The sequence below is a fragment of the Eretmochelys imbricata genome, chromosome 7 (assembly GCF_965152235.1).
Source record: "Eretmochelys imbricata isolate rEreImb1 chromosome 7, rEreImb1.hap1, whole genome shotgun sequence".
In the NCBI taxonomy this organism is placed as follows: Eukaryota; Metazoa; Chordata; order Testudines; family Cheloniidae; genus Eretmochelys; species Eretmochelys imbricata.
This window is the reverse complement of record NC_135578.1, coordinates 28,652,890-28,674,160: the sequence shown is the minus strand read 5'-3', so window position 1 is coordinate 28,674,160 and position 21,271 is coordinate 28,652,890. Positions and strand designations below refer to the sequence as shown.

The 21,271-nt window shown below is 43.8% G+C and overlaps 1 protein-coding gene across 1 annotated transcript; it reads right to left on the bottom strand.

Moving 5' to 3' along the window:
* Positions 1-19,622: 19,622 nt before the first annotated feature.
* Positions 19,623-20,810, bottom strand: LOC144267484 (general transcription factor II-I repeat domain-containing protein 2A-like). Its single transcript, XM_077821491.1, has one exon. It carries the CDS (start codon positions 20,808-20,810, stop codon positions 19,623-19,625), a length of 1,188 nt encoding a protein of 395 aa, XP_077677617.1.
* Positions 20,811-21,271: the final 461 nt, after the last annotated feature.

Here is a 21,271-nt window from a genome sequence, read left to right as displayed (position 1 = left end):
CCCTTTCTCTTTTGTACATTGGTGATACTCAGTAAATAGTAAACGCCTAGGCACTACTGTAATACAAATATCAGTGAATAATCTTTTCCTCCCTTCTGACTCCTTTGTCCCTTGTTCTGTAACCTTGTGTGCTACATCCATCTGAGGGAACAGACATCTAGTATGTATAACACATTGGACCTGATCCCGCTGTCACTAATCAATGGCATTTTGCCATTGACTGAAATGGGAGAGGAACTGGGCCGATCATTATAGTGCTATACATAGATCAGTCACGTTATTATGTAAGTGCAAGTCAGCTGGTACCATGTAACAAACTATTATTTGGCTTTGTCTATTGGATTATTTAGTCTGAAAATGTAAATAAAATTAATAATAAAAGATCCCTTTAGAACACGACTATGTGGGTGTGGAGGAAGCTTGGATTCCCACTGCTCATGCACTGCCTGTTCTGTGGATAAACAGGGCCTTAGTCTCCATCGCTGTCAGGCCAGCACCTTTCACAACTCTTATATTTATTTCTATTCTAATAGATCAGGGGTGAGCAAACTACAGCCCAGGGGCCACATCCGGCCCTTCAGAGGTTTTAATCCGGCCCTCAAACTCTCACCGGGGAGCAGGGTCTGGGCCTTGCCCCACTCTGGCGCTCCAGCCAGGGAGCAGGGTCAGGGTTTGGCCCTGCTCTGCATGGCTCCTGGAAGCAGCGGCATGTCCCCACTCTGGCTGCTATGCGAGGGAGCAGCCAGGGGGCTCTGCATGCTACGCCCGCCCCAAGCGCAGCCCCCGCATCTCCCATTGCTTTCAGTATCAGAATGTCAGAGAAGTTACTCTGGATTTACACCAATGCAAGGGAGTCAGAATCTGGCCCAAGCCCTGTAGGTATGTCACTTTATCTTAGTGCATAGACTGAAGGTAGGGTTACTTGCATTCAAGGTAGAGAAAATGGAGTCAATGCTCTGAAATATTGTATTCAAGTGCATCATTTAATTATGTAACAGCTTGGAACTACACACTTTTCAGCTCAGCTCTTTTCAAGGCCAGACTTCTGTTGGCTCGTCAGCTGAAATTTGATCAAGTGATCATTGACCTTTTTCAGCCTTTAAAATGCATTGGTGCACAAAAACATAACGTAAAACCACAATAGGCTTAGAAAATAAAATAAGGCAACGGATTGTTTGAACACGCAGAACTTCCACATGGAATTTGTGGCAACTTCCAGTCCCACTGTTGTTCAGATCTTCATTATATTAATTAAAGAAATAAAATGGAAACCTGTGTCGAAGCAAAGATAGCTTTCCAGAACACCTGCTTGACTTATCGTTTTAATAAATAATCTCTGGCTGCTGCATAAGAATCAATAGCTGTGTTCAGTGTTTTGACAGACCAGTGATCCTGAGCTCTGTTCTGAGAGAGTTCCTTCAGGTCTCTGGTAACTAATTGAATCACAAACAGTGGTATGATTTTACGGTACAGCGCCCACTCATATGATGGCTGCCACACTGTGATCTCTAGTTCTAAAAGCATGAGTCTACACAGCTTGAAAGAAAGAGACAGTAGGGTAGGACGGGAGGCAGGGAAGCACTAGGAGATGTAACCATCTTACAATCTCTGTGCTTGTTTACTCTTAAAATGCCACAGTGGCACAGTTGCACCTGCTTTAGTGCAGACACTACCTACACCAACGGGTTCTCCTGTCGGCGTAGGTAATCCCACTCCCCGAGAGGTGGTAGCTAGGTCAGTGGAAGAATTATTCCATTGACCTCGAGCTGTCTACACAGGGACTTAGGGCAGTTTAACAGTGCCACTTAGGGTGGTTGATTTTTCACACCCCTGACCAGCACAGTTAAACTGACCTATTTCCTAGTGTAGATCATGCTTCTGTGAACTGGAGACACATAACACACACTGACATGTGGGTTACATCATAACTACACTCATACCTTTTACTTTGTGGATATTAAAAGCATCTTATTCACTAGTTCTTAAAACACACCTGTTAAAAAAGTAAGTACTACTAGACCTATTTTAAAAATGAGTAAACTGAGGCACGGAGGATGACACAGCAAGTCAGTGGCAGACGAGCTTTAAAACCCTGAGTCCTGACGGCCGGTCTCCTGCTCTAATGCATGGGATCACACTACACCTCTCTCATGTATGGAAAAACATATGGCATAGATTAACCACTGCATGCAAGAAAGGGTTGTTTGTTCCCAATGCAAGGTCTCAACAGGTATTCCAGAGGATTCTCACCAAAGCTGGTTAAACTGAGATACTTCACACAGAGAATTGATCATGACACAGCATTGCCAGGGAAAAAAATAAAACAACTGATAATATCAGCTGCTCTTCTTTGGTTTCCACAGACTAGGTAATTAGGGTGCTTGCTGTGATTTCACCTAGCACAGACTAATCAAAGTGACTGGACCTTCAAGATGGTTTGATGAATGGTCGTGAACACACAACACATTAAATATAATCTGCTGATTCTTCTGCTGCATGTCGATTTCTATCAGCCCAGAGAGCTGCTTGCAGTAAGACATTACCAAGAGGACCAAAAAATAAAAAAAAGATAATTGATGAGACAAAACTGTGAAAAATGAGCTGTGATATATACATGGTGACACCACAGACAACTGGATGAAAATAAGGCTCCCATTACCGTGTTCTTTTACTTCAGTGCACTGGGGAACCCATACGATTAGAACCTGGCTCAGGGAAAACTTGGCAAGTTACAATCTTTAAATCATGTTAACTTGTCTTCTATGATACATATAGAGCAGGAATGCAGCAGAGAGACCTCCTGTAACAGGTTTGCATATCTTGCTAATGAATTCCTGTAAGAGAGGAAATTGCCCAGGAAGGGGATGTTTTATCAAGACTTCTTTGCAGCAAATTTCACCTCTACACAGAAATTACATTCAAGCTCTCAGGATGGTGCAGTGTATCCTATTTCCTGCTCAAGGATACCTCCTCATTTCTATGGCAGACAGATGTGAGATTTGTTGTTCCTTGCAGTCAGTGATACAAATGTATATTCTATCTGTTTCAAAAGGGAAGGAAATTAAGAGAAATAACTTACAACTTTCTGGAACATCTAAACGGAGGTTATTGGAGCATCACATTGATTATGAAGACTTGGCCTTCACAACATCCACTGGCAAAGAGTTCCACAGGTTAACTGTGCATTGTGTTAACTTCCTTTTGTTTGCTTTAAACCTGCTGCCTACTAATTTCATTTGGGTGACCCTGAGTTCTTGTGTTATGAGGCGTAAATAACACTTCCTTATTTACTTTCTCCGCACCAGCCATGATTTTATAGACCTCAATCTTATCCCCCCTTCGTCGTCTCTTTTCCAAGATGAAAAGTTCCAGGATTATTAATCTCTCCACATACGGAAGCCATTCCATAACCCTAATAATTTTTGTTGCCATTTTCTGAACTTTTCCAATTCCAATATTTTTTTTTGAGATGGGTCGACCACATCTGCACATAGTATTCAAGATGCAGGTGAACCATGGATTTATATAGAGGCACTATGGTATTTTCTGTCTTGTTATATATCCCTTTCTTAAGGATTCCCAACATTCTGTTCACTTTTTGACTGCCACCGTACATTGAGTGGACGTTTTCAGAGAACTCTCCACAATGACTCCAAGATCTCTTTCTTGAGTGGTAAGAGCTAATTTAGACCCCATCATTTTATATATATAGTTGGGATTATGTTTTCCAATGTGTATTACTTTGCATCGATCAACACTGAATTTCGTCTGCCATTTTGTTGCCCAGACACCTAGTTTTGAGAGATCCTTTTGTAGCTTTTCGCAGGCTGCTTTGGACTTAACTATCTTGAGTAGTTTTGACTGAAATAATGTGTGTGTCCAGCCTGAGAAGGGTGAGAGACAGAAGTTGTTCAGAAGCCATTTTATAAAGCTTTAAAAATTCTGCACTGGCTGCACATGCCTGACTCCCCCTGGCTTCAGTGACAGCCATGCATAAGCAGCTAATAACAGAACTGGGCCTTCATTTCTCAGGAAAGCAAACACTTTTGTGGATGGGAATACCAGCAACTGAGTCCCACTGTTGCTGTTAATTCTCTGACTTGAAGGATTTTGCCCAACTGCCAAATCATTAACCTGCCAGCCAGTCCCATTTCTGACTGAACTAGCATTTCAGGAAACAGCGCTTGCTGGTCTTGTTTGTCTCTGTTGGGCTTTCCCCGAAAAGCTTTCCCTAATGCTGCAGAACCAGGATGGCTGCACTGGTGCTCAAATCCACGGGAGCTTTACTAGAGACCAGCTGTTGGCCTTTTAACCACCATAGGCAGTTAAACCACCATTGGTAGGTCTCCTCTGAGCAGGGCTAGATGACGTGGGGGTAAATATTCCCACAGTCCGTTACACTTGCTAGCTCTGGTGGAGTTCTCAGAGTACAATGCCTGAGAGAGATTTTTCAGAGAAAGCTCAGTGGAGATGTAGATCTTGCAAGAGGAAAAGGAGATTTTTGCTTCAGGCTGCTCCAGTTCAGTTCTGTGAATGACAGTTCTGTGAATGTGGGGTCGGCAATGGACTAGGGAGCTTTGTAATGCTGTACCGGTGTTCTGAATAGATGGCTTCATTTTCCAGGGCTGTCAATCCAAGATCTCTTACAAGCACTACAATTACTTGTAATGTCATTTAGTGTCCATTTAAGTTATGTCCTACTTTGGGGCTTTTTCACTGCTGCTTTTTGATAAATTTTGGCACTTGCCTGTTCCAAGCAATAGAAAAAATGTGAAAAAGAAATTTAAGTGACCACAAGAAAGAACAATTTGGCTCAAAATGGGGTCACAGAACAGGCTCACGATTCTATTTATTTCTTATAGGTGTATACGTACGTACATATACACACACAGGGGCAGCAGGTTTGTATAAATTTTTGGTGGTGCCCAGAATGAGTCCAAGTCCCATCCCCCGCCCACCTGCCTAAGGCTCTGGGACGAAGTTTGGGTATGGGAGGGATGTGGGCTTTGGGACGGAGTTTGGGTGCAGGCTCTGGGCTGAGGCAGGAGGTTGGGGTTCAGGAGGGGGTGTGGGATGCAGGCTCTGGGAGAGAATTTGGGTGCTGGGTGTGGGCTCTGGGATGGGACAGGGGTTGGGGTACAGGAGGGGGTGCAGGAGGGGGTTTGGGTTGCTGGGTGCGGGCTCTGGGCTGGGAGACAGGGTTGGGGTGCAGAAGAGAGTGTGGGGCATTGGGCTGGGCCGGGGATGAGGAGTTTGGGATGCAGCAGGCAGGCTGCCCCAGGGCTGGGGTGGGGGACCAGAGAGGAGGACTCCCCTCAGCCCTCTTTCCGCTGGCAGCCCCTCCCGGCCCCCCTGGCATGACACTCATTGAAGCCTCCCCAGGCTGCTGCTCAGGAGGTCCAGCCAGGATAAGCCCCCCCTCACCTCCCAGAGTCACCTGCTGGGTTGGGGTGAGGGGGTGGCCTCCTCCCCTCCTCCCTCCTCAGGTGTAACAGCCATTTCAGCCTGCCCCCGGCGCTGCTCCCTTGTAGCCAGCAGCAGCAGTGACCAGAAAGGGAGCGCAGTACGAAGCTGGAGGTGGCAGCTGCCCACTGCCCAGGGCAGGCAGGGATGCTTGTGGGAGGCACGCGGGGGCAGCAGACGGGGCCGGGGGACACTCTGGGAGAGGCGTGCGGGGGCAGTAGGTGGGGCTCGGTGGGAGACCCAGCTCCAAACATTGGTGGATCCGATTTGCTGGAGCCCAGGCATCACGGGCCCATATAACTCACTGCCCCTATACACACACATACACAACAGTGTCTCTCTCTGAGACAATGATGTCAAATGAGTAGACTAGGGAACTAGGCAGCCAGGGCTTTCAAGTTTCCTTTTTTAGATTTCCACTTGAGTCAGTGTAAGCACAGCCATCACCAGGCCTTTCTTCATTTGTAAGCTATGGACAACTAATACTAGCCACCCACCTTACATAAGGTAGGCAATTAATGTGTGGAAGTGCTTTGTGATCTTCTGTGCCCAGATCAACACGCACAACAACCCCCATTGATTTAATTACAAGTCAGGCATGCAAGACAGAACTGAACTCTCTTACTAATATCCTGGCAAATCTCAGAGATTCTGACTGCCATAAATCTAGCCTTTGAAGTGTTTCCCACTTGAAAAGGCAAAAAGAATATCACCAAAACTAATGGCTTGTTAGTGGCAGGCCTAGAGATCAAGGCTCATCTGATATGACTGTAGCAATATCGTAATGCACTAGGTCAGCTGCTCACTGCTTGGTAGCATGTGTCAAGTTTCCTTTTCTACCCCTGTTGTGTTTATTAAAGCTCAACTTCAAAAATCTATGACTAGGAATAAGAAAGGATACAAAAATCACAAGAGTATGCCAGATATTTTATAGCTGACCCAGAAAAGAAATGTCAGTACCAGTTCTATATTTAACCATGACTACAGCAAACAGACCAGAATAACCCACTCCTCCTCCTCTCCCCTGGCACACATTAGTGCAGGGGCTCTCAAACTTCATTGCACTGTGACCCCCTTCTGACAACAAAAATTATTACTTGACCCCGGGGGACAGGGAGGAACGAAACCTGAGCCTGCCCGAGCCCTGTCGCCTTGGGTGGGGGTCCAAAGCCCGAGGGCAGAAGGGGCAAAGCCAGAGCCCAAGGGGCTTCAGCCCCAGGCAGGGGGCCTGTAATCTGAGCCCTATTACCCAGGGCTGAAATTCTCTGGCTTCGGCCCCAGGCAATGAGGTTTGGGCTTTGGCCCCAGGCCCCAGCACGTCCAAGCCAGCCCTGGTGACCCCATTAAAACAGTGTTGCAACCCACTTTGGGGTCCCGACCCACAGTCTGAGAACTGCTGCATTAGTGTAATCTGATCTTCAGTTCAGTCCTGAGAATACAAGATGCAGATCACCCCAGCACTCTGCCACTCAATAGACCACAGTTAACTATGAATCCTTTGCATTTGGGTTTGGTTGGGGATTCCTGAACCTGCCTCGGAAGCATCTGGTCCTGGCCACTGTGATAGACTGGGCAATAGATTAGGTGGTCATCCGGGGTATGATCTGTTATGGCAATTTCTACATTCCTATATAACCAGGAGTAAGTACAGCCATAAAAAGAACAGATGAGGAGAGGGTACTAATCCAAACAACCAAGCCCATAAATCCACATCTCATTCATTAATATTTTTGGACTCGCCCACAATGTATATTTAATAGTTATATAGATGGGCTGAGACCATGAGGTTTTGATTTTGCAAATCCAGAATCAGGTAGGTTCAGTTTGGGTTGCCTCTTAGCCAAACCAACAAAGTGCATATATGTGGAGGAAGGTTTGAACTGAAGATAAAATGTCATTTCTAGAATGGGTGGAGATGGGCCCAAATGAAAATCCCCCAGCCTGTCTCTCTAGGGCCACACTGGCTGGCCTGGCTGAACTGCATTTACCATTGGACTGCAGCAGGGAGTGTGAGTACAAAGATGATGTCATATTCTCCTGCTCCTGGGGCAGGTAGAGATTGGCCCTCTGGCTGTTGCAACTTAAAGCTAGAGCTGGTAGAAAATTCAGAAACATTTTCAGGAAAAATGTTAATCTTCCAGGAAGTTTCTGTTTTGCAGGGCCCTGTTTGCTTTTTTCATTAAATGTTTTAATTGAAAAATTTCATTTCCAGAAAACTGATGACTGAGGCTATCATTTGACAATACGCAGCATAATATAAATAAGAACTCTAAATACCACCACATAGTCTTAGGGATGGGCCAAAACCTGAATTCAATTCAGTCAGTTCATGCACTTTCAAGGACTCTAGTATCCTGCCAATTGCTGTGCTTCTGAAAGGGGATGGTGTGACATCATAGTTCCTGAATCTCCCCCAGAACTATACAATAGCATAGTGTAACAGGCACTGGAAATCTAGATTTCAGAGTATCAGCCGTGTTAGTCTGTATTCGCAAAAAGAAAAGGAGTACTAGTGGCACCTTAGAGACTAACCAATTTATTTGAGCATAAGCTTTCATGAAGTGATGCTGTAGCACATCTGATGAAGTGAGCTGTAGCTCACGAAAGCTTATGCTCAAATAAATTGGTTAGTCTCTAAGGTGCCACTAGTCCTCCTTTTCTTTTTGGAAATCTAGAGACACTCTTCCCTTCTCTCCACATACTGTACTTAAAAGTTTGTCATCTATTTAAAAGTATGAATCTAATACCAGAAGTTATCACATTTAATGATACTGTATCTACTACGTATAAATTTACTATAAAAACAACTTGAATTCATCTGGACTCAATTCGGGGTAATGGGAGCAAAGCAGTTCTAAAATACTTAAGGTTTTCATTGACACCACGTTCTGCTTATCCGGAGTCATGAATGCAGGGAGCATATAAAATACTAAGCCACAAGATGGCAGTAGTTCTTCATAAATGATGATGCTAGCCACTCTCACACAGCAGAAATACAATATAAAGCACCACCTGGGCACATCTTACCAATTTCCTCATCTCACGCATCTACAGGTGGCCCTATACTTTTCTACAGAAACATGAAACAACATTAAAAACCTTCTACTAAGGAGACTTGTATGTATGTATGAGTCCCCTGGTATTTGCCTACCAGTACCAGAGATAATGAAGGAGCTCTGAGAGAGAAACGCATTGCTGTATTGCTCTGCTCCGTAGGTCTCCCTTCAGATACTCTCACTCATGGTGAGTATTACCTGGCTAAATGAGTAATCATTTTGAAATGAATGGAACTACTCGAGGATTAAGGTACTTCTAAGCATGAGTAAGCTGTGATGGCTCAAAGCAGCCAGAAACTGGTACTCCCTAGTGTAAGAAGAGTTCCCAGAAGATCAGTGATCCCTCCAGTGTATGGGGAGCGTTGGGGGCATTGCTGATGGAAAGAGGTGTGGCCAGAGTGCCATTGTGGTCTGGTGATTCCTGGTTGCTGGAATGCCCCTTATGGGGGCTGCTGCAGAAGACATAACTTGCAGCAGTCTCAGCAGCCATCCTTGTCCCCAGCTGCCCTAGTACTGTGGAGCTGCAAAAATGGCAAAAAAAGCTACCTTTGCCTTCCTTCTTCCCTGAGCTGCATTAGGCACAGCTGAGGATAAGGCCTTATAGGTCTGTATGGTGCCTAGCACGACACTGGGTGATGAATAAGTAATAATGATTAATAGGTATCACATAGTTTACTGATCACAGAATTAATACACCCTGATGCTGCAAATTCTTCTGTGTGTTTTCACTGAGACCTGTAAGCCCTTTACTGAGCTCCGTAGGCACGTGAGAGCTATTTAGCATCACTGTGACACATGCCCAAAAGGATGGAAAATGTGAGACATGACAGCCAACACTGTAGCTGGTGATAGCTACAGCAATAACAGTGCTATTGATGATGAAAAACAGAATGGGTAGAAGAGAGTGGATATTTCGGGGTCTGTCCTTAGGACAAATCAAATAATTGCAACTGACTCTGTACATTTTACAATCCCCAAGCAGAGAGTTTCCTATAATGCAACCTCAGAAATAATCTTAAATCTTAGATTTCAACCTCTCACCCAAGCAATAGCCTGTTTATAGCTCTATCAGTTGATTTAAAAAACATCATTACCAAAATGGATATTGTAAACATTGCCATTTTCACTGCGATGTCCGATATACTATAGCTGGAGGGGACGGATGTCAATCATCAGTAAAATGTCAGTAGAGTGCTGAGAGATATAACAGACACACATAAGAGCCAAGCACACTAAGTATGTCTACACTGCAGTTAAAAACAGGCTGGCCTGTGCCAGCTGACTCAGGCTCACGGGGCTCGGGCTGTGGGGCTATTTAACTGCAGTGTAGACATCTGTGCTCAGGCTGGGGCCTGGGCTCTAGGTCCCTGTGAGGTGGCGGGTCCTAGAGCTCAGGCTGCAGCCTGAGCCCCACCACAATTTAACAGCCCTGAAACCAGGTCACAGGAGCCTGAGTCAGCTGGGTGTCTAACTGCAGTGGAGACATACCCAGAGAGGCAGACTGTGTGGGAAGAAATTTCAGCAGGAATGAACAGTGAATTTGGGAACTGGCTACCCATAGAAGCTGAGTGTGGCAGCACAAAACAATTTTTGAAGCCATACTGAAAAATAGAAAGGCAGCCCTTTCTCTAGGCCAAGCTCTTCCCACACATTCTGAGATCCAACAGATTATTTTTTTTAACATCTGTGAACCTTTTCCCAGAATTGGACTCTGCATGTTTGTTTTTGCACACTCTGGAGCAGAGTTAGTCACATGGTTGAAGTTGCATGATCCTATAGCTACACAAAAGACATACGCTCTCTGCCGCTGGTTCTACTCAGGACTCGCAGCAATGCCAAATTGCTTGCTTCAGCATGTCTCCTCTGCCTCTTCAGGTAGTATCAAGGGGGGAGGGATAGCTCAGTGGTTGGAGCATTGGCCTCTTAAACCCAGGGTTGTGGGCTCAATCTTTGAGGGGGCCATTTAGGGATCTAGGGCAAAAATTGGGGATTGGTCCTGCTTTGAGCAGGGGGGTTGACTAGATGACTTCCTGAGGTCCCTTCCCAACCCTAATATTCTAGGAAGGTCATAGCCAAGTTTAGTGTCACCAAGCTAGTTTTTTATATAATTACAATTCCTCCCAAGGGTATTGAATTTATCATGGTCACTATTACTTAGGGTACTTCTACACTGCAAAAAAACCCCACAGCAGTGTGTCTCAGATTCCAGGTCAACTGATTCGAGCTCCTGCTTCCAGGCTAAAAATAGCAGCATAGACATTCCCATTTGTGCTGGAGTCTGGGCTCTGAGGCACCCCTCTCCCCGTCCCCACTGGGTTTCAGAGCCTGGGCTCCAGCCCGAGGACGAACATCTACACTGCTGTTTTTAGCCCCATAGTGAGAAGACTCACTTCTGCAGGGTTTTTCTGACAGTGTAGACATACCTAAGTGACTCAGCTATAGTTACTTCTTGAACCGACAACCTGTGTGTTCCTCAGGACTGAGACAAGAAGATGCTCTCCTCCTGTATGCTCCAGAACTAGCTTTTACATAAAGCAGTTGTTTAAAGTGTCAAAAAATTGCGTCTCAAAACTTAGCTGGATACAGCGTTATTTTGGTGTGACACATCCCTAGAAAGGGTCTTTCTCCAGCCTGAGTGCTCCTCAGCCCCTGCCAGCTTTCTGCCAGTTCCTAGGTTAATCAATCCCCTCCAACCGTATCAATTTTCTGTGCCAGCAGCAGTTTGATTTCACTTTGATTAAGAAGCCTATACTTTCTGAAGAGCTTCTCTCAAAGGTTTCCTAGTGCCTAATAAGTGAAAATCCCTTCTCTTACACCATATTCACATCAACAGATGTAGAGCCAGATTCTCAGCTGGTGATATCGGTGCAGCTATGCTGATTTACAACAGATGTGGATCTGGCCCCAAGTCTCTGAAAATCCCCCATCTACCTTGCCCTGTGTGTAGAACAAGAAGCATTTCAATACAAAGCAACCACAGGTGCCCTGGACCCACTAATTTTTCCTAATAACTTACATTTATGTGACTGATACCAAAATGTACCTCAACGCAGCTCCTCCTTGGCACTAGGGTGGCGAGATGCTCAGTTTTTGACCTGAAAATCAGGTCGAAAAGGGGACCTGAGAGCGTCTGATCAGATCTACTGACTGGACACACAAAGTCCGGTTACTATGGGCAGGGGAGGTGGGGAGGCACGAGATCATCACCTGTGCCAGCCCCTACTCAGCTAGGGCCGCCTCCTACCTGTGTCAGATGGCTGTAGCTCCCAGCTGCAGCTCCGCAGGAAAGTCCCTCCCTACCTGGGCAGGTGAGAGAGGGGAATAGCAGAGAGTGAGGGAGAAGAGGAGTGAACAGGGGATGGGGTCTGAGGGGGATGAGGAGCAAATGGGGGGCGGGTCTGGGGGAGAATTGGGGGGGCGGGGCCTCAGGGGAAGAGGGAGGCTGGGGGAGGTTCTGGTACTCCTGTTGGAGTGTCCGGTTTTTAAATATTATGAAGTTGGAAACCCTACTTGGCACTCACTAGAAGTTTTTCTAGTTGCCTCATGCAGTCTATCACCTCCGTACTTATTAGGCAAATCACTGGACATGCTATACCCAATTATCAGTATTTCTAATGATAAATTTGATACTTCCATCCATACTCTATGTATCAGACCTCCTGGAGTGACTTCAGTGCTTGAGGAATGATCAGCATCTTCTACCTCTCTCAGAAGGCAGGTCCCAGCTAAGGATACAATAAACACACATTTTAATTAATTATAATTAGTTAGTTAATGCTCACTTAGGGCTTTGAAGATGCAAAGTTCTGCATACTGTAAGTGCTAAGTGTTATAACTAGGGTTGGCAGAATTCAATTTTGATTTTTTGATAATTTCGATGGATAATCTTAATGTTTATTTTAAGCTTTTATAGATTTTTATCAATTTACATTTTCACAGTTGCGCAAAATTACGGGTTTTAAATTTTGTTTTCTATTTTTATCCATTTAAATTTGCAAAGTTGTGGGAAATTCTGAGACATGCAGACAATAATTATTTAATGACAGTAGATGTTGAGATTCAAAAGATTAAAGCTTTAGAATTGTTAAAACACAAATTGACAACATCATATGTCAAAATATACAAAGTAAATAACCCTAAATCAATGTCTAATAATTTCTCAAGCAGCATTTCTTTCTTACTACATTGTACATTTCAATGATCATCAGTGGAACCTTTTTTTGATGGATTTGTGTGTGAAATTGATGTTTATCAACGTTTACTGATAAAAATAGAATCTGTCTAAGCCTAATTATAACTAATTAAAATATGTCATGCTAGGTAAAATAAGGGATGGGGAATAGGAACAGAGTGGCTAATGCAGCCATCAGTTTAACCCAGCCTCTCCGTACGTGTAATATACTCATGGAGAAGTGGGTTCACGGTCTAAATATAGATCTGGTACTACATGCTCCCCAAGAGCTCAATCCCGCTTGCATTCAAGTTAATGGGAAAACTCCTATTGACTTCAATGGATGTAGGATATATCTTAAATATTAGTCTTACCTTCTACACAAAATTTCTTGCTCACAATAGTGAGCCTCAGCCTAATCGTATCCTGAATAGGGCTGGCTAGAAAAAAACATTTCTGTTTCATGAAGTTTCAAATTTGTTTTCGTGCCACTTTGGAATGAAAATGAAACTGCTAGAAAAGCCAAAAGAGATTGAGAGAGAGCAATCCACCCCAGAATAGCCAACAGGCTGGTAGTTAGGCCATGTGTCAGGTTTGAGTCCCCATTCTGAATCCTTCCCCGACCTTGGCTTGCAAACTTCCTGAGGAAATTTGCATCAAAACCATTTTGTTTCTGCAAAACATTTAAGTTTTAACAAAACAGCAATTTTTGATGGAAAGAAGTTTTTGATTATCTGATCCTGAACATAAATACTCCAAGCAACTATGCAAATATCTGGCTTGCGACTGCGTTGTTCGGCAGAGGTTGATGTGCATCTTAGTGCACAGTAAAACCTTGCTTCTAACTGGGTCTGAATTTCCATGCATCAAAGGGGCAAAACACCAAAAAGAATGCTTAGCCCTGCAGAGGACACACACAAGCTCACAGATGCCAGGGCTATCCCATTAGCCTCTTGCCCTCAGGTGCTAGCAGCTGGGCATGGGGAAGCAGCCAGGGCCGGCTCTAGGTTCTTTGCCGCCCCAAGAAAAAGATTTGCCGCCCCAAGCTCTGAGAGCACAACTGCCCAAGCCAAAAAAAAAAAAAAAAAGATGGCCGAATGCCGCCCCTGGAATTGTGCCGCCCCAAGTATGTGCTTGCTTTGCCTAGAGCCGGTCCTGGAAGCAGCATCAACTTGCATAAATACAAGCAGCCTGCAATACCCAGAGTGCAGACAGGAAATGGTTACTTTTCTTGCATATATCAGAGACATGTTTCAACATCTGAGTCCAATTTAAATTAGTATTAATGATTTGCATACATTACTTGCAATCAGAGATTTATCCTAGTGATAAACTAGACCTGACAAAAAGAAGCTTTATTTATCTGGCTAAACAAACTAGAAATTCTTGTTTCTGAGAACGTCTGCAAAAGCATTGTCTCCATTAAATTAAAATTGCCGTATGATACATTTTCACCGAGACTTCAGGTGTACTGTCGATATGATTTTGATCAGACTTTGGTGTGTTACTCTGGAGTGCTTATCTGAAAATTAAGTGCTGGTAGATAACTTTGTTTAAGGTTATACTTAATTAAAACTGTAAATGTTTGAAAACTGAACTTTTCTTCACAATTGCAGCCTTTGATTTCCTTTGTTAGATGTAAGTTGTTTTTGTCTTTGGACTGTGTTTTATTGCAGATTCCTTGAAAGTCAGAAGAAATTTCAGTTGGAGAAAGGTTTTCAGTTTTGTTTATGCCACCTGCCAATTTTTTATTTTCAACAAGCTGTAGAATTTTGTACTGACAACACAGAACTGCATTACAGAAATTGTCAGATGGAGAAATAATTGTTGGTCTGATTTCCCCATAGCCCCTAGTATTTCCACATGCCTCCTGGGGAACACTTAACCCTTGCAATTCCTCTTTAAGTGAACACGTAGTCTACATGTTTCATTTTGCACAGGCAAATTGTTTTGCAAAGGGCTTCTGTGTTCTAATCTTTTTTGTACTGATAGTATGGACAAGATAACCCAGTTCTATAATGGTTTTAGGAGACCAAGTTATAGCCTAGGTCTTGTGCACAAAACAGCATATACTATTTCCTCAAGTATAGAAGTAATGGGTGCAGGGGGCATTTGACACATACTGCCAACAGAATAAGAAAACAAGGCTGATGGTTAATCAGTTGAGGTGTCTCTGTCCAGCTGAGACCACAGTTGCCAACTTTCATGCGGTAAATAAGCACCCCGACTTTCACAATAAACCCAAAATCAAGTTAATCCCATTTCAACACAAGCCAATCCCTAAGAACCCCAACACTCTATGTGACTAGATCCCCCCGGCATGCCGTCTGGGACTGTGGTGGGCCTGCTGTGCACCCCGACTCTCTCCCCCGCTTGCCCCTGCTTGCTGGGACCCGATGGAAAAAGAAAAGAAGCAACAAGCCAAAAACTAGCCAACAAACAACTCACAACTCAATTAAGCCAAAAACAAGCCCAATTTCTGCATTTTTTTTGCAGGTTTGGCATGTCTGGCTGAGACACCTCAAAGGGGCCTAATTTTCAGATAGTGCTGAGCCCCTGTCCTGTAAACATCATGGCTAGGACCCTACCAAATTCACAGCCATGAAAAATGTGTGACGGACCATGAAATCTGGTCTCCCCCCGTGAAATCTGGTCTTTTGTTTGCTTTTATACTATTCTACACAGATTTCACGGGGGGAGACCAGCGTTTCTCAAATTCGGGGTCCTGACCCAAAAGGGAGTTGCAGGGGGGTCGCAAGGTTATTTTAGGTGGGTTGTGGTATTTCCACCCTTACTTCTGCGCTGCCTTCAGAGCTGGGTGGCTAGACAGCAGTAGCTGTTGGCTGGGCACCCAGCTTTGAAGGCAGCGACCCGCCAACAGCAGCGCAGAAGTAAGAGTAGCAGTACTGCAACCCCGCCTATAATAACCTTGCAACTCCCCCACCATTCCTTGTTGGGTCAGGACCCCTACGATTACAACACCATGAAATTTCACATTTAAATAGCTGAAATAATGACATTTACGATTTTTAAAACCCTATGACCATGAAATTAACAAGCATGGCCCATTAAGGTGTCTGAGGCATTTAAATGTAGGTCTCCTTTTGCAGATGGCTCACATACACATTCTATAACCAGCTCCTCAGCAGTGGCCCAGAACACAGTGTGAAGACAGCAGATCAAGAAAAACATTTCTCTGTTCACTGTCCAAGCTGCTGAAGCACATGCAGCTCCCCTTCTCTCCTCTGTCCTTGCCCCCCTCTCTGTTCTTCCTAGGGCAGAAGATATAATTGCCATCTCTCCTGGTGCTCTACACTGCCCTGAAGCACGAAGTGTACCTATTGAGGATCTGGGGAATCTGGGGAAGGGTGGGTGGCCACATCTAAAGGCTCCTCCCCCGACCTAAGGAGAGAAGCCACTGGACCCAGGTCTCAACTGAATTCAGGGGACAATAAATGAAAAACAGGAACAGGAGTGAGAGTTACAGGGTCAAAATCAGGTCTGCATGAGAAGTAACAGCAAAGAGTGTATCTGCACTGCACACCCTCTCCTCGGGCAGCTATAGCAGGAGATAAACTAACAACTTCTAATTCTTAATGAATATCTAGGCACTGCCAGACTGTATATATTAGACTGATGTACAGCATCTATGCTGAGCTGTACACCCCATGTACATCATTATGGCCAGGCCCTTGTCTCCCCCACCCTCCAGAACCTTATCCATTTTAAGGAAAAATCAGAAAAATGGGGCCTGACTAGAGTGGGCATATGAGATCCCACTGGTGGGGCCAGGCTGGAGTGTGTGGGGGGACTGGCCAGACTAGGATGACGGGACCACTAACCCTAATCCTGAGATCATTGGCTCACCCCTCTTCTCCTCTCACACAGGCCTCTGTGGGTCACTGCCTCACCCTATCTGCTAAGTGACCAAGTGGTGATTTTAGTGGAAATCAGGCTTTTCTGATTTTCACCAAAATCAGCCACTGATGTCTAGAATCTTCCTAGGAATTTTGGAATTGATCAGATGAGGTTTTCAAGTGATCACATTAGACAGCCTAACAGAAAAATGCCATTTGAGTGGAGTGTAAGGCCTCACTGGGGTAGTGAGGTAGGCCAAAACCAGGATGCGCATGTGGAAAGAGCAGACTCCCAAACCAGGCTCATAATGAGATTCCCACTGAAGCAGAGCTGTTAGACACAGTATTACATTTTAGTCCAGTGACTAAAGGGTTAATTACCTCAGCGCAGGCCCATGAGTGAAGGTGGAGTTCATGGGAGATGCTGTGCTTCCCTTGGCTAGAAGTACCTGGGTACAGACGAAGACCATGCCCTATTAGAATTAATGTTCCAACTTGCACCTGTGCTTAAAAAATTACACTGGGGCCAGCTATGGTGGGAAGTTCAGAGACAGAGGCTCCTAGAAACTGGTGGTGATACTTTCCTTTGGTCCCTAGAAAGCTTTTCTTTATTTAATAAAAGTTAAGCAATGGGGCAAATCTAGTCCCTGCCTCTGACGTTGTAGAACCAGGCAGTGCAGGGGGTGGTTGCCAAGGGGCTGGAGAAGAGTGGCAAACACCTGTGGTGCAGAGTGCAGCTCACTGGGCACTTCCTACAGAGTAGTATGCAGGGGACAGGTGGAGGTGAGTCCTGACAAGCCAGGACATGGATGGAATGGGTGAGGGACGTAAAAGAGCCTGCCAAAGCTATTTCAGCCACGGGGTTAGAGCAGCCTCCATGGAGTAGCTCCACAGTTACTCTACAGCCTGGCAAGGAGGCAGAAGTGTACAAGAAAAGATCAGAACAGATCACCTGCAATCCTACTGCAGATGTAGGAAAAACAAAGCTAAACAGAGGGACCATTAATTCAGTGCTATGCTCTTCAGAGAGACAGTATGGGGTTCAAGGAGACAGTTTGTGTCCCTTGCCTCCTGCTAAAACAGAGAGGAGTAAAAATTCACAATATAGATAAATAATTCCTTACGAATAAACAAAAACTGAGGAAATATCTCAAATTTCAATGGCTATCCAGGCAGCTAGGATGATAAAGAAAGTGAATTAATAACAAACAGAGAAGCATAGAAACTACAGGACAAGGGACATATGGTGTCAGTCTCACCAACAGCAGGCTGGACAGCCAAATACAAGATCAGCTTCCTTAGCAGTCACTAACTTACAGCTGCTAGTAAACCAGTGTCAGCATGAGCATCTTCACTACTAACAAAAAATTGTGGTTTTTTTTACCTCAGGGTAACCAATGTGTCTGAGTTTTCCTGAGGTAAAAACACAGTGAAGAAAAAGAATGTTAGTTTTATTGTGAGGTAAACTCGAGGAGGTCAGCCCTATACCCCCTTATGGAGTTGACCTCTGCAAGTTTACCTTATGGTAAAACTAAAGTGACTTGTCTTCACCTTGGAATACCTCATGTGTGTTAGTTACCCTGGGGTAAAAAATGCATCATCTTTAGCAGTAAAGACCAGGCCTAAGTGTGTGATGCCAAGGTGGGAGAACAGCGGACTTTCCTCCTAAAATGAGCCAGTGCTTAATTTGCAGTGAAAGAGATACCCAGGCTCAAGGAATTAGGTACCGGGGCTTCGCACCCACCCACTTAAATTATATGCCTAGCTGGGAAAACTCACCTAATGTGATAAAATCTAATTCCCAGCTAAGAAACCCAGAAAGTATCTGCCATGAGTGAAAGTACAGTTTGAAATTTGAGGTACAGTGCAGAGAGAGTTGATGTAACCCATTTATAGTTGCTGAAATGGCTGCTAGGCTGTTTGGGTAAAAGTGAATTTATATTAAAATGTTTTCGTTTTTGTCTAAACTGAGTCTGATGCCCTATTTCTTTGCTGCGACTGAGATCCTCTTGGCACAGCAGATATGGGGGCTGTCAGGGAGTGGGTGTGATTCCCATATTCTCTACCTGGCCCCAGGACAGGTTAAGCAGCCTGGGGGCAGCTAGCAATAGCCCCAAGGGACTGTCTGCTACCTGTGAATAACCAGTGTCCTCAGTACAACCTTCCCAACACTTGCACCAGGGCTATATAGGTAGGGTGGCTAAGTCGGCTGTATTCCTGTTGGGGACTCTCCTATGCTGGGGAAATCCACAGCAGGGAAGATCAGGCGAGAGAATCTGGCACTGAATATCTCTTTGACTGATGGACAGGTCTGCTGTTATACAATCTAGCGCAGTGGCCCCCAACCCTTTTGTGGCCAATCGCACATTCATGTTTTCAGAAGAGTGTGGTGGGCACCAACAATTTTTCAAGGCTTATTTTGTATTTGTACATTAAAGAATACAAAAAACATCATATTTAATATTACATAATATATGAATCCATAAGTTAAAAAAGGTAATTTTACATGTAAAAGGTATTAATTATGTTATTCGGCAATTACTCTTTCACCTTACCATGTGAATTTGCTCTTTTTTATCTACCTGTAAGAAAAGTTAAGGAGATTTTACAAAATAAATATCATAAACAGTTTTCATCTTATTTATTTTAAAAAAGTAAAATTATTTTTTGATTGGACAGTTTTTTGGAAAAATGTAGACTAGCTGTAGCAGAAAGTAAGGCTAGTAATATTTCAGTCCTATGTATAAAACACTGTTGAACTGCTGGTCCAAATATATTTATTATTCTTTAACATAGATAGCCAGTTATGGTTAATAAAAAATATTCTTTGTATTGTTACTTGTATCTGGATTTCAATAACCAAACAAACAAATATGAAAAAAGTTAAACACAAGTTAATCATACGTGCTCATCAGAACTTAATGGAAAATAAGTATTAATTCATGTGGTTTTTCTAATAAAGTCAGCCAATTTTTCGTAGTTGAGAGAGTAGGATGATATTCCCGTTTGTAAGCAATCGTCAAGATGGGCATCTGTAAGCCGAGATCTGTATTTTGATTTTATGATGTTCATTGTTCAAAACAGAACTTCGCATAGATAAGTGGAACTGAAATAAGATTTTATTTTGTATGCTTCATTTTTTAAGGCAGAAAACTTTTTTAGGTCAACCAGATTCCAAAAGTTTTCATGTGTTGCGCAGGATTTTAGAACAATATCATTTTGAAGGTCCACAATCTCCAGTTCCATGTCTTCTGTTCTTACTTGAATGAGACTCGCAATTGATGTAGCCATTTCTGTTACCTCTATTTGGCAAGTAAAAGGATTCACAAGAAAGGCAACTACAGGCTCAATGATGGTGAACTGTTGACATCTCTTTTCAAATTGTTCGAGAAGTGTTTGAATGTGGATAACAAATGGTGATGGGTTAAAATCACTGTCACATACCATTTTCTTGACACTTGGGAAATGTACGAGAGACTTTGTCTTCACATGTGACATCCACAAGATCAGTTTTGCTTTGAATGATTTTACAGAACCTATCATTTGAGCCACATGTTTGCCTTTTCCCTGGAGCTTAAGATTTAAAATGTTCAATTTGTCAGTGATGTCGGTAAGAAAAGCCAAGTCCATTAACCAGCTGGAGTCTTCTAGTTGCTGGAAGTTCTGATTTGTGGACTTCAGAAATTCTTTGATCTCTTCAATTAGGCTTAAAAAACATGCAAGAACTTTACCTTTGCTCAGCCATTGTACTTCTGTGTGCAAGATAAGATCAGATTGTTTATCATCAACATCTTCCAACAGGGCCTTAAAAAGTTGGTGTTGCAAAGGTTTCTCTCGAATAGAGTTAATTATTTTAATAACGACATTCATGACGTGTTGAAAAGAAAGAACTTTGACGTACAAAGCTTCTTGGTGGATAATGCAATGATAAGACATAAAGTTCGGAAAGAATTCATTCTTCTTGCAGAGTGCAATGAACCCATTAGTGCTGCCCATCATTGCTGGTGCCCCATCAGTGGTGATCACAGACAGCTTGTGTAGTGGCATACTAATTGATGTTGCATATGATTTGAATAAATTATAGATGTCCTCACCCTTTGTTCGCCCTTTCATAGGCAATACTTTTAATAACTCTTCTTTTACGGTGAAGTCACTAAATACCATCCTCACCAACTGCGCTGTATCCAATATATCTGTCGACTCATTGAACTGCAGTGAAAACCAGTCCCATATTTCCAAGTCATCCTTTAGCTGAGTTTGCATGTGGCTTGAAATTGCATGTATCCTCCTCGTAACTGTGTTCTCTGATAACTGCAAGTCTTGTATTGCCGACAAAATCTCACGCTTGTGAGGAAATCCTTGAAACAGGCAATCAGCACCAGTCAAAAATGGTTTCTTCAACAATTCGCCATCTTGAAAGGGTTTTTTCTTCTTTTAGGCATCTAGGGCCAGACTGTAACTTACAAGCTGTCACACATAGGGTGTTGGGGGTGTGGAGCTGTCTGGCACCAGTGGCAGCTCTGGAGTGGGTTCACCTCCTCATTGTGAGAAATCTTTTAGCTACCTGGACATACAGAGCAAATGCACAGGATGCACCATGCTTTTTAGGATGGTGTAGCTCATTCTGCCCAGCACATCTGGCCAGCTGTATGGGATGATGCAGCCAGGCAATGGCCTTGTCTTTTCATTATCCCCACATGGGTGACTTGGAAATGGAAAGTAGT